The sequence below is a fragment of the Emydura macquarii genome, unplaced genomic scaffold (assembly GCF_026122565.2).
Source record: "Emydura macquarii macquarii isolate MOO-44397 ecotype Brisbane River unplaced genomic scaffold, CSIRO-AGI_Emac_v2 contig_1390, whole genome shotgun sequence".
Classification (NCBI taxonomy): Eukaryota; Metazoa; Chordata; order Testudines; family Chelidae; genus Emydura; species Emydura macquarii.
Window position 1 is genome coordinate 24,216,422 of NW_027131527.1, and position 12,192 is coordinate 24,228,613.

General features: G+C 45.4%; 1 protein-coding gene and 1 long non-coding RNA gene across 2 annotated transcripts; both read right to left on the reverse strand.

Annotated features, from left to right (window-relative positions):
* Positions 1-229: 229 nt before the first annotated feature.
* Positions 230-2,105, reverse strand: LOC137156176 (uncharacterized). The gene is made up of 2 exons (XR_010920685.1): positions 2,068-2,105; positions 230-1,548 (listed from the first exon to the last, which is right to left on the reverse strand). It is a non-coding gene; the product is annotated as an uncharacterized lncRNA (long non-coding RNA).
* Positions 2,106-5,244: 3,139 nt separating this feature from the next.
* LOC137156256 (homeobox protein vent1B-like) lies at positions 5,245-11,943 on the reverse strand. Its single transcript, XM_067552979.1, has 4 exons — positions 11,731-11,943; positions 6,750-7,087; positions 5,879-6,114; positions 5,245-5,767 (listed from the first exon to the last, which is right to left on the reverse strand). The coding sequence occupies exons 2-4, from the start codon at positions 6,982-6,984 to the stop codon at positions 5,459-5,461; spliced, it is 780 nt and encodes a 259-aa protein (XP_067409080.1). The 5' UTR covers positions 6,985-7,087; positions 11,731-11,943; the 3' UTR covers positions 5,245-5,458.
* Between the last annotated feature and the right edge of the window lie 249 nt (positions 11,944-12,192).

The following is a 12,192-nucleotide window of genomic DNA, read 5'->3' on the forward strand; positions in this document are numbered from 1 at the left end:
TTTAGTGTATTAAGCTGTGACGTCTCTCTCTCTCTGTTTGGCAGGCCGGACCCAAAGTTTGCTGCGCAGAGAGGGTTTCCCACGGGGTCAGTAACTTTTATTTCTCTGTCTACTTGACGTCCAATGTGCTGTATACAATTGGTTATCTCCCTCTATCCCCGAAGTAGCTCCACGTCAGGGCCCCAAACTCGTGTATCATTATTAAGCGATTTGGGTTCTCTGCAGTGTACATAACCCATGAAATGTGTTACTATGAAACACCAAGCCTCCGTTTAGAAAACCAAAACACTGGGGTTGGAAACATCAGACTTGCAAAACCAAAAGGCATGTTGCAGAGCCAACACACACCATATAATCCCGGTTAATAAACTAGAGGGGACTGTGCTGGCAAGAGTTAAACTGGGATTATTTAATCCTGGCACCGTTCTGTTTCACTGAAACTCCCTCATTATTCGGAGCTGTTTAGTTAACACTGCTGTTGTCAGATACTACTGGAACTTGTCAGGCGGATGCCCGCGTTGTTATATCACCTTTGGAAATTATTTAACCCAGTAAAACAGCTCTCACAGTGATGCAGGCAGATTTTTGGCATAAATCAAGAAACCGTAACGTTGGTGTTGCCAAGTGTTATTAGGAGATTGCAGGCCGCGGTTGAATAGCGGAGTCATTATGCAAAGTGCTCATTAGCACCTTTGTAACTGGGGACAGGGCGTTTCCGTCGTGCCTTCGTTCTTCGCACTAATTTCCTCTCACAGCTCAGAACCAAAGACAAAACGATTCTCGCAGCAGCCAGTTCAGGAGTCATTGACAACACACAATGATACGTTGCATTATTTCCCCGCACCCGGGCCTAAGGCCAATAGCGAGCATTTGAAACGTATCTATCAAATATGAATAAGTCCAGGTGTCTAACTGTACTTCCCAAAAGTGCAAACAATGTATGTGCATGTCACACCCCACCGCCGACACACACACACGAAATCGAGAACAATGTGGTGTTGTCCCCACCCTATTATTTTGCTGTTGGAGAACGCTTTGTGTACACCACATAGCAAAGCAATGCAGGCGGGGTTACACATTACTGCATGATATAATCCTAGGTCCTGGTAGGGGCAGAGCTGGGAACGAGCAGTTGCTATTAATTAGTTTGTGAAGAACTGCGCGTTCATCATAAAACCAGATAAGGTTTAAGCGATTATTTGCACTATGATCAAATGATCCTGTTTTGCTAGATCAAACAGGGCTACTTCTAAAGGGGCCGGCCCCAAGACGACAAGGGGCAAAAAGCCCATACGAAAATAAAAGGACTAGGGCGGTGTAGGGACAGCTAACGAGAAGCTGTTTGAAGACGTAGCTTTACTGCCCGCTCTGAGGAAGATAATGCAAAGCGCACCACTTTACAGACAGGCAATCGGATTGCACAGCTACTGGCTAGAGCGACTCTTGCAGTGATGTATCGCTCAGAAGCCCTGGTCATTTCGGATTCTGTTCAAGGGGTAGCCACTGCACTGGCTCACTCCGCAGTTGTTCTCTTGGAGAAGCAAAGTCCTAAGCACAGTGAATAAAATACAGATTTTTAAACAGGAGCCCAAAGAGAAGGAAGCGATAGAGGCCATTCAAACGCCTCCTTTGCCTCGCCTCTCGAACCTGCGGTGCCTTCCAAACCCCAGCAACTGAATCCTGGGAACAAAGGACTGTCGCCAGGTCGGCTCTTGCTGAGTGAAATGGGGCTGGCGGATAGAGAAGGGTTAGGTCGAGAATGTGCTTTGCTTGCTCCAGGCTTTGAATTTCTAGTGGAGCTTTCACCGCCCCTGAGTCTTCATAAAATCCAGACAGCCGGGAGCATTATCGAATCGTGAGACGCTCGCAGGCGCTTCTTCCCCACGGCCTTATACACTGGCGTTATGGTCCCTACAGTTAGTTCGGCCGACTGATTGCAGTGTCCTTTATTACCACTCCCCAACCTCCCCCCCCCCCACACACACACACACACAGCCACTCCCCAACAGCAGCAGGCACTACCTGCTTCCCGCAGGCTGCATGCTCATTGCGGTTCTTCTGACTCACCTTTGCTTCTTCAGCATCTTCTCCTCTCCTGATTCCCCCCCCCCCCAGTTGAATGTCTCCCCTGCCCCCTTCTTTCCACCCTGGTTTCTCTCTCCTCTGTCTATGCCTTTTGTAGGAGGCGCATACAACAACACACTTTTCTGCAGCACTCAGCTGGAGACTAGACTTGCGAGAATCCGGGGGGAGGAGGGGGTTCAATGCACTTCCTCTCAGAGCACAGCTCTGCATCATTGTAGGCAAACCCCTTCAGCTGAGACGAGGGAAATAATTATAGGGGGGGCGGAATGCCCAGTCAGTTCCTGCATATGCCCGGTCAACCTTTTCAGGCCTCTTCCCATCTCAATCCACTCTCTCTCTCTCTCTTTCTGCCTGAGTGGCATTGCCAGGCTTTTTTCGACCCGAAGTGAGACTCTCCTGCTGCTGGTTGGTCTCTGACCTGTGGCTCAGACTCTCAGACAGCACGGCAAGAGAAGGGATCAGGCCCCTGCATCACAGGATTGCACCCTGGCTTGTCCGCAGTGCCTAGAAGTTTTGTATCCACAGGCACGCTGGCGCTGCTCTAAAGACACCAGCTACAGGCTAATTAGACCATTCACCGACTCCTGGTTTCAAACTTCACTTTTTATCCAGGCAGGAAAAGCAAAGCCACCCACTCCCGTGCAGCTGGGGCATTCTGAGGATGAGCTGCTGAGCTCCATCCCCTCCCAGTGTTAACAGTGTATGGGTTTTAATGAGTTATGCCAATCTTTGCCCCTATAATAATCCCATTAAATATGTAACAGACGAGATAAACTCACCCAATGTAGACGCTTTTCTGTAAATGTGTATTTATGGACTTTGACCCTCCTTAAGCTTATTTTTGACCCTCCTAGGCTTATTTTTTGTAGCCCAAAAGAACATTTAAAGCCACACACCTCTATTTTTCCTGCACACCTGTATAAACCAACACCTCCCAAACCAAATATTAAGAGGGAGTTTTAAACCCCAAATGTTGACATATTCCCTGAGGTGAACATTACAGCGAATATTAAGAGCATTGAGAGCTGTATTAAAGAGACTTCAAAATGTGGATTTAGCTTCCATATTAGATACCCTGTTAAGGAGTCCAAGTTTACAGTCTCTTGCTGTATACATTCTAACAGCCAGCCTATTTAGGAGTGAACAAGCAAGAAAGTGAAAGACATGGCTCTATACATGGGCCAGAGGCACTTAAAGGGGTGAGAGATGCAGCAAAGGAGACCTGATCAGAAGACAATGGAAGTCTTTCAAAATACCTTGGGGGAAGATCCTTTTATAGCTCAGTTGAAACCAATGGAACTATGCCAATTCTTTCCAGTTTATCTTCTCCTGCCCCTCATTTCCATTGATTTCCATGGGCTCAAAGGGCCCTTGCTGAGTGTGATTTTCTTATTTAAAGTAGTAGTATTTAAATAAAATAAGTGTACCCACAGCAAAATATAAATGAGCCAGATTAATCAATACTTTGGATTTATTGTAGGCAACATTACACCTGATGGATCCTACAGACTCTCCAAATATCATTATGGTGGGACCCTGGACTGATGGAGTCTATCCTAACAGAGAAGTTGTGAGGCTGTATCAATTGATAAGAGTAAATAGAAAAGTACATCTGGATTAGTCTGGGTGGGATGAGTTTTGTGTTATTTTTCTGAAGTCTTCCCAGCAGCATTATTTTTATATATTTTTAACCTATATTTTTAACACCGTCATTTAACCACACTTGGTTGAGCTCAGGATTATTTGTTCTTTCATGTTAATTTGTTAAAACATAAACAAACCAAGCCTAGCCTTTCATGGTACTTGTTTTCAAAAAAGTCTCAAAGGGCTGGGTGGTGTTTTTTGGGGTGGGGCATGAAAATTTAAAACTTTTTAAAAAACTGCCTACTAATTACCTCTCTCATTTGTCTATACACTTTGGGTCTTATAACAGGTATTCCCCAATAACTGGCTGGCTAGCACAAAAAGTAAATTTAAAATGTAGCACTAGTGTAGAAATCTTAAAGGGTAAATGTCCACTAGCCAGTCTGTTATACACAGGTAGCTTTGTCAGTGTCAGGCTGTCCAGGCCTCTTATGTAAATATGTCTTCCATTCCTTTCTGATCTTGCAAAGCATCATAGCAATTCCTCCAGCTCTGTCACTGCTGTGCTTGGCCTGATCCTGAAAGTCCTTGCTCAAGGTTACAATCAGTCTTGGCTCACCAGCGTAATCCTTATGATGGAGCTATGAGCTTTTCAAGTGAAAAAGAGCTGCAGGCCCTTATTTTGGATGGATCTCCGGAACAACATAGAATTATGTTTGTATGTTTAAATGCAGGAAGCTGACCCCCAAATATCAACACCTTATATTTTAGATGCATGAATAAATCTGAAAATTAATCTTATCCTCAGTAGATATTAGTGCTTTCAGGTTAAATAAAACTGAAGCAGAGCCACCCAGGGAATAGTTGAAGATATAGGACCCTATCTTGTTCCTGTTTGAGTCAAGAGCAAACCTCCTATGGTGAAATCCTGGCCCCACTGAAATCACTCCATAGGAGTTATGCCACTGACTTCAATGGAGCCAGGATTACACTCCCAGTGATTGAATTTGGATCATGATGGAGTCACTATAAAAGTAACAATCTTAACCAGAGCAGGACAAGTATAGGAGCCTCTGTAAAAGGCTCAGGCAGCAGCACTGGAATTTAACATAAGGTGAAATCCTGGCCGCAATCAAGTCCATTGAAGTCAATGGGAGTTCTGCCATGAGCACAGGATTTCACCTATTGTGTGAAAACTGCCAGGTTGAACACTCCACTGACTGCTGCTGGGTATAGTTTGGTAGGGTATTGAGTTACTGCAGATCATTCCTAACCCCTTTCCCCAGGGTAGTATTATTACACACTCTACAAGAGGGTGCTCCTTAAAAGGTGCTCTCCAAGCAGACTATTAAAACTAGCTCAGATTGCAAACCTATAGGAGCTTATTCCGGGCCTGATCAGAGGTCCAGGAAAGGGTTTGGGTCAGGTCCTTGCAGATTAGTTTACATCCTGAATTGAGGAGGGAGTGAGGGGGAAAGGAGGGAGGCTGTGTTCCCTCTCCCTTCAATGGAGAGCCCTCACGGCTAGTGCAAGTAATGGCTCCTAGGATCTCGTGCAAAGAAGTAGAGTGAAAGATCGAAGTGTTTGGTTTTATTGGGTGGCTCCGCTTTATATGAATTCTGCTCCCCATAGCTGCATGTAGGAGTCTCTACCGAATATTGCCACTCTGTATGAAGGGAATATGGATGGCATCATAAATCCAGCAGGCAGTTACAGGCCTAGGCGACCCCGGACAGCCAGCCAGCGTTAGTGCAAATCCTTCTCTGAGTCCCAGGCCATCCCGGCGGGTTCAAATAGGCAGCAAGAAGGCCCTGGGGTCTCTGTAGCTCACAAAGCAGGGCGCCTGCCAAAAGCCTCCTGGATCCCCCCGGCAGGTGCTGGTGGAGCCCAAGGCAGAGGCAGGGAAGGCGAAGCTGGCAGCGACGGGCTCCTGCCTGGGGAGGTGAGCCAGGAGCTGCTGCTGAGCCGGGCAGACGTAGTGCAGGGGCAGAGTCCCGGCCCGAGCTCCGTAGGGGACTGGGCTGTAGAAGGGCTCCGGCCTCATCTCCTGCAGCTGCCGCTTCAGCTTCATGCGCCGGTTCTGGAACCAAGTCTTGATCTGTGGGAGGGGAAACACAGTCAAGCCAGGAGCCCCCGGCCCGCTCCCCGGCCTCCAGCCCCCCGGCCCGGCCCGGCCTCCAGCCCCCCCGGCCCGGCCCGGCCCGCTCACCTGCACTTCGGACAGCTGCATCTTGGCTGCCAGCTTGCGGCGCTCGGCCGAGCCCAGGTACTTGTGGCGCTTGAAGGAGCTCTCCAGCGTGCTGATCTGCTCCGCGCTGAAGGCGGTGCGCAAGCGGCGGCTGCCCCTGCCGCCGGGCCCCTCGGGGGAGTGGCACTCCGAGCGGCCGCTCTCCCAGTCGGAGCCGGACTCCGCGGCGCTCCACGCCCGCTTGGCTGCGGCTGGTGCTGCCGGGGGTACAGAGAGGAACCGGATCAGCCTCGCTCCGAGGACCCCAAAGCGGCCCGGCCTGGGGGCCTAGAGGGGCTGCAGGGCCGGCTCGCCCCCCTCGGCCATTAGGCACCGCTGGAGCTGCGTGCAGCGGACTGAGGCTTTTCCTCCAAATCCGCAGCGACCCGGGGCAATTCCCACTTCCTAAAATGGAAGGGCGGCACCCCAGGCGCTGAGTGCTGCGGCTCGGCTAGTGCTTTGCACCCACCCAGCGCCGGGTCGCACGGGCTCCCCAAGCGCTTCGCCAAGCAAAGGGCTCCCTCCCTCCCCCTCTTGCAGGTTGGCATAGGGAGATCAAGCCCGGCCCGCTGTCAGCTCTGGAACCAGGGGCAGACAGGAAAGACAACTGAGTCCTGACTCCCTGTCCTGTGCCCCGGCCACTCAGACCAGTCCTTGGGTCAAATCCCAGCTCCACTAAGTCGGCGGCAAAACTCGCCCTGGCTTCAGCCTTTGTGTCCCAATACAGTTAGCAAAGAATAATACACACTCCGCCTCCCTCCAGTCACTGGTACAAATACCGGAGAGAGAACAGAAGGGCAAACATGCAGTGGGGTGGTCTTTAAAGCACAGTACAAGAGACAATTATAATCACCTATAGACGAGGCGGAATCCAAACACTTCTCACTACTGGAGTCGTTCTCACAAGAGGTTTCCAGTGCCTTTATACCTTCACTCTTCTTCCCTCTCTGGCTTGCGTTTTGGTGCGGTTGTGGGTTTGTTCTGGAGGCGCAGACTGGATTTCCGAGCTGGGTGAGGAATCCACCCGGTTCACAGGTGCCCTGGCTGCTCTGGGAGAGCCACTCCACGGAGAAAGGGGCCTTGGTCATCCTGGCGGCCTTCTCTTTCAACACAAACTGGAGCGGAGGCGGATGGATTTTGGAGCAGCAGAATCCAAACGCCTAGCGGGTTGCTTCTTTTATAAAGGGAGTCCTAAGGAAAATGTTGTTTGTGTAAACAAACATCAAAGGCCCAGATAAGTATCATCTAATTGCCATCAGGTCTCCTCCACAAAAGATGCTGTTCACACATTTTCCAAAGCTCGGTTAGGGTTGGCTCCACAATGTCTGCCAATAGATTAGTGAACTCTGTTGTAAGTGATTTACAATACTTGTTACATCCTATCCCTATGTAAATGGCTCTTATTGCCTGAACTCACTGAAGCTTCAAAAGACAATCGGGCATTTAAAGATCTTTTCTCTAAAAGAGTCGGGTGTTTAGGAATGTACTTTAGTCAACTCGTATTTTAAGAAAACTATGCCTGAGTGAATTGGTAATTTCTATTTTCAGCAGACAACCGAGTGCCAGTTAGTGCCAATTAGGTCTCATTTAAGCTTGAGATTTTACAAGTCCAGAAATTAGGTTTGTTAAAAACATACACATATCACACCTCACAGCTAATGATGAGCCATTATTTTACTTGCATTGTTTTCACAGGGCGGAGGGGAACATACTGCTTTATGGATATATGAGAAAAAGTTCCTGCTCCGAAGGCAAGCCCCTGATCCTGGATTTGACTCTGTGCAGTCAGACTGCTGCACTCTCCCAGAGCCCTATTGCCTTCAATGAGGGATCCCTGCCCCCCCCCCCCCCAACATACACAACAAATTGCAGGACTGGGGTTCATGAGAAGGCCAGCACACATAGTGCTTGCTTGCTACAACAGGCAGCATTATTTGGCTGCAGGTTGGAACCCAGTCCAACACACCCTTCATGCACAGAACTTATTTTGACTTCACTGGAATATCTATGGTCTACCTCTTGCAGCAGCAACAGTCAGACCATAAATTACAGATACAGGAGGAGATGATGTAGCCTGTTGGTTTCAGGATATTAGCCAGACAAGGTGGATGAAGTAATATCTTTTACTGGACCATAGTTGGAACCACACTTGGTCCAGGACAAGATATTAACTCACCCACCTTGTTTTTCTCTAGACACAGAAAGAGATGTGAGGAAGGGAAGGCTGTGAAATAAAAAAAATAAATAAATTGGATTTTTAAGTAGGCCAGCTTCTTCTTGATTCCAATTTTCTATAATATAGATAATATATATTATGTAATTGTGGATTTATTTTGTTTGTATGTTTTCATATAATGTTAACATGGAATATGCAATATAATATGATTGATTTTAGATTCATATACATACTATATAACCATGAAGAGGAAATTAGTTTCCTAGCTAAATCTCAGGCTTTGTATTCCATCCTCATCTGCTTTGCCTTCTCTCATGCTTTTGCATTGTTGATTACACTGAACTTTTTGACACCTTATCTTCCCTTGGCTTTCATGACTGTTCTCTTCTCCTTCTATTCTTACCTCTCCCTGATTATTCCTTAAGACACTCCTTGGGCAGGACTTCTGTGCCTCCATTCCTCCATTCCCCTTGTCTTCTTGCTTTTTTCTTTCTATACATCCCTCCGTGGGATCTCCTCTGCTCATTTAATTTCAATAGCCATCCTTACTCCAACCTCCCTTTCCACTTCTGACTTCTTCATTAAATCCTGAAACTTGGCCTGTTACTCTGACACTCCTGTTGGATTTCTTATCATTCACTTCAGTTTAACAACCCCTGACCTCTCATTTCTGTCACTGGTGACAAGTCTGTAAGGGAAGGGTTCATCTTCAATGATTCCTGCTCTCTTACCCATACGTCTAGGCTGTGTCCAAATCTTTCAGTTTCTTTTTCTTTGATACTGCCAGGATCCAGCCTTTTCCATATACCAAAATAGCCCAAGCTCTTACTGAGATCCTCATCACCTTGTGTCTTGTTTACTGCAACCTTCCTGGAATCTATAGCACACCCTTCAGTCCATTTAAAACAGTTGCTAACATCAGCCTCCTTTCCCAGTACTCCTCCTGTCACATCACCCCTCTTTTTGAATCCCTCCACTTATCTCACTGCATGAAGTTCAAACTTGATCTTTAAGACCCTTCACAGTTCTGCCCCTTCCTACTTCCACTCTTATCACATTGTCCTCCTCTGCTCTGCTGGTTTGTCAGCTTTTCACACAAATCTCTGTGTTTTCTTCCACACTGCTCCTTATGCAAGGACTTCCTACCCTTAAGGTCTCTACACTCTCCTTCAAATAACTCCTCAAGACCCACCTCAACCAAGATGCCTATGTCAATTTAGTCCATCAGTGCTGGCTAGATGGTGATAATTGACACTTTATCTATTTAATCTTTCATACACTTATATATTTAATTTAAAATGCTTTCTCTATTTGATTACATCACTAGGTCACTTATCTTCTTAAACTGTAAATTCCTTGGAACAGGAACTGGATCTTTGTATATGTTTTTAGATCATCTAGTACATTGAAGCCTGATTTGATTGTGGCTTCTGGGCACACTTGGCATTCCAGCCCTCAAATCTTTCTATGCCTGGGATTCCCCATCTTTAAAGCATGGATAATATTTACTCCATCTCTCACTTTAAAATGTACCAGTGCTACAACCAAGATGGGAGCACAAAATTTGCTTGGCTAGATACATCAAACACAACTCAGAGGAGTGGATACCAGACCTTAGCAAGAACATTTTTATAGCAATTACTCTACTGATAGTTGAATTAATTAGCATTTTTCATGATTAAATGGATAAACAATGTGCGTAATGACAAACACTGTAAGTTATCGTGAAAGTGACCATTAAAAAAAAGAAATAGAAAAAAAAGTGGGAGGTTTTCCACAAAAACGTCAGGGTAAACAACATCTTAGAATTTCTGGGGCCTATGTTCTAATTTAGGAAGGGATCTACCACTTGTAAATGTCATTTGGCATCTTCTATAATCTTCACTCAACCCGTATTTAAAACTAACTAGGTTGAATCTGCCTCCTATGGAAGGCTAACTGAAATAGTATTAAAAATGCTTAAACCCAGACTACATTACAGCTTCAAATATTGGTAACAACTGCACCCATAGACATACGTTCTAAAGATATTGATTAACATTTCTGTTGTAGGCAAAGCTTGAGCATGTGTCTGAACTAGTTTTCTCCAGACATATATTTCTCAATTTGTGACAGCAATTGTGAGAATGCGTGCCAGCTACAGCTGGCCAGAAGTCTTTGAAATCTTTTTCAATGAAAAATCGGCTTTTTCACAAACCAAATATCTTCACAGATTTTTTTTTTAATTTTAAAATTCTTATTAAAAAAACCCCCACCCATCCTCATGTGTAAATTTTTGGTTTCCAGCTCCCTCTCCTTTTTCCCTCTCTCTCTCACACATTTTGGGTCTCACCATCCCCTTTTCCCCTTCCTTCCCCCTTTTCAGTATAGAAAATGAAAAATCAGAAAGTTTTCAGGCTTTTTTTTTTCAATTTAAAAAAATGAGAAAATGTCAACATTTTTCACTGTTGTAGCTATGTTGGTCCCAGGATAATAGAGACAAAGTGGGTAAGGTAGTATCTTGTATTGTACCAACTGTTTGTTCTCTCTCCACAAGAGAAGTTGCTCCAATAGAAGATATTACCTCACCCACATTGTCTCTCTAACATTTTTCACAAAACATACTTATTTTTCTACCAGCTCTAGTGCCAACATTTAACCATGGTATTGCATAGATCTGCTCAGAGCATGAATGTTAAGGGGAGGTGGAGGCTAGTACAGACAAGAATATGAGGTGCCAACTGAACTACAAATTAAAATATTGAAATTGGGTCCCTTATTAAGTTGTATTAATCACGTGGACCAGAGGTGGCTCCTGCAGGTTAGGGTTGGGAAAGCTTGCACTGTTACTGTTCAGGATGTACCTGTCATGTGGGTAATTAGTTTTCTTTGTGACTCTCAGTAGGACACCTTCTTTCACTAGGACTAAATTTACCTGAAAATTAAAAAGAAAAGTGTTGTATTTTTTCTTGCATAACTGGTCATTTTAAATCTCTCTCTCTCTCTCTCTGGTTTTGAGTGATTAACCATCATTCTGCATTATAAATAGGGCAAGTTAGGACATGAAGCTATTTCATCCATGGCAGAGTAAGAGAAATATTTCCATTCCCCAGCCACTGCATTTTTTTTATATGCAAGCCTTTTTCTTTTTAGCCTGCCCATTGTCACACAATAATTACAAAAGTAAGTTGTTGGATAGCCCATGTATTGTATATTACATGGAATTAAAAGTTACTTATAGCTGAGAGTCAGATTGGTAGTATCCACTGATGTATCTGGCCTATTCTGTTTACAAATGTAAACATTTATAAATGTAGTATACATCTATTAAAGCAACTGTTGCAGCCAAAAGATTGTGTGTTAAATGCTGAGTGAGCAAAGGGATGCAAACTAGTCAATTGGGACAAAGGTGTAATATTAAATAAATGGTAATTTACGTCTTACAGAAAGTGTGCTTACTTATCCTATTTATAGTTTGGATGACTTCCCGGTATGATGAATATTACAACAGTTAACAGCCACCCGCTGAACTTTTTGCTTATACCATGTTCTTTTTTAAAAGTCACCTTGGTTCTATTTTTTATGTATTCTTTGGGAGATGTTTGGCTGTTTTTCGTGGGTAACGTTCAAATGCAACCTGTTTGGAATGTTGAACTGGTGATTTTAGGAAGCCACACACCAAGTTTTTCATCAGTTGACTTAGCTTTGTAAGCAGCATCGTTCTTGGGGCTTGATCCTGCTCCCACTGCGGTAAGCAGGAGTTCTGCTGCCATGTACTTGAACAAGGGCAGGACCGCGTCCTTCCTGAATGCTTTTTTCCAAGCGACATGTTCTTCCAGTGCCTCTGGAGCGCCCAGGAATACAGCGCCGGGCATTTTCACGGCTACCAATGCCAATATTTTATGCAGATGGCCATTTAATAGCCCATAGCCCTCTCCGGGACGTCGGCGCCGCCCCTGCTGAAAAATATTAACAGTCAACTTCCTTTTAGCCCTGCAGATCAAAGGCATTGATTGGGATCCAAAATGCAAATCCAAGGCAAGGGCCCTTTTGTCTGTGGATAAATGGGAGCATTGCAGCATCTGCATGGGCGGCCGGTAACTTCCTTACTGGAGGGCCCCGCTCTCCGGACCGGACCGGA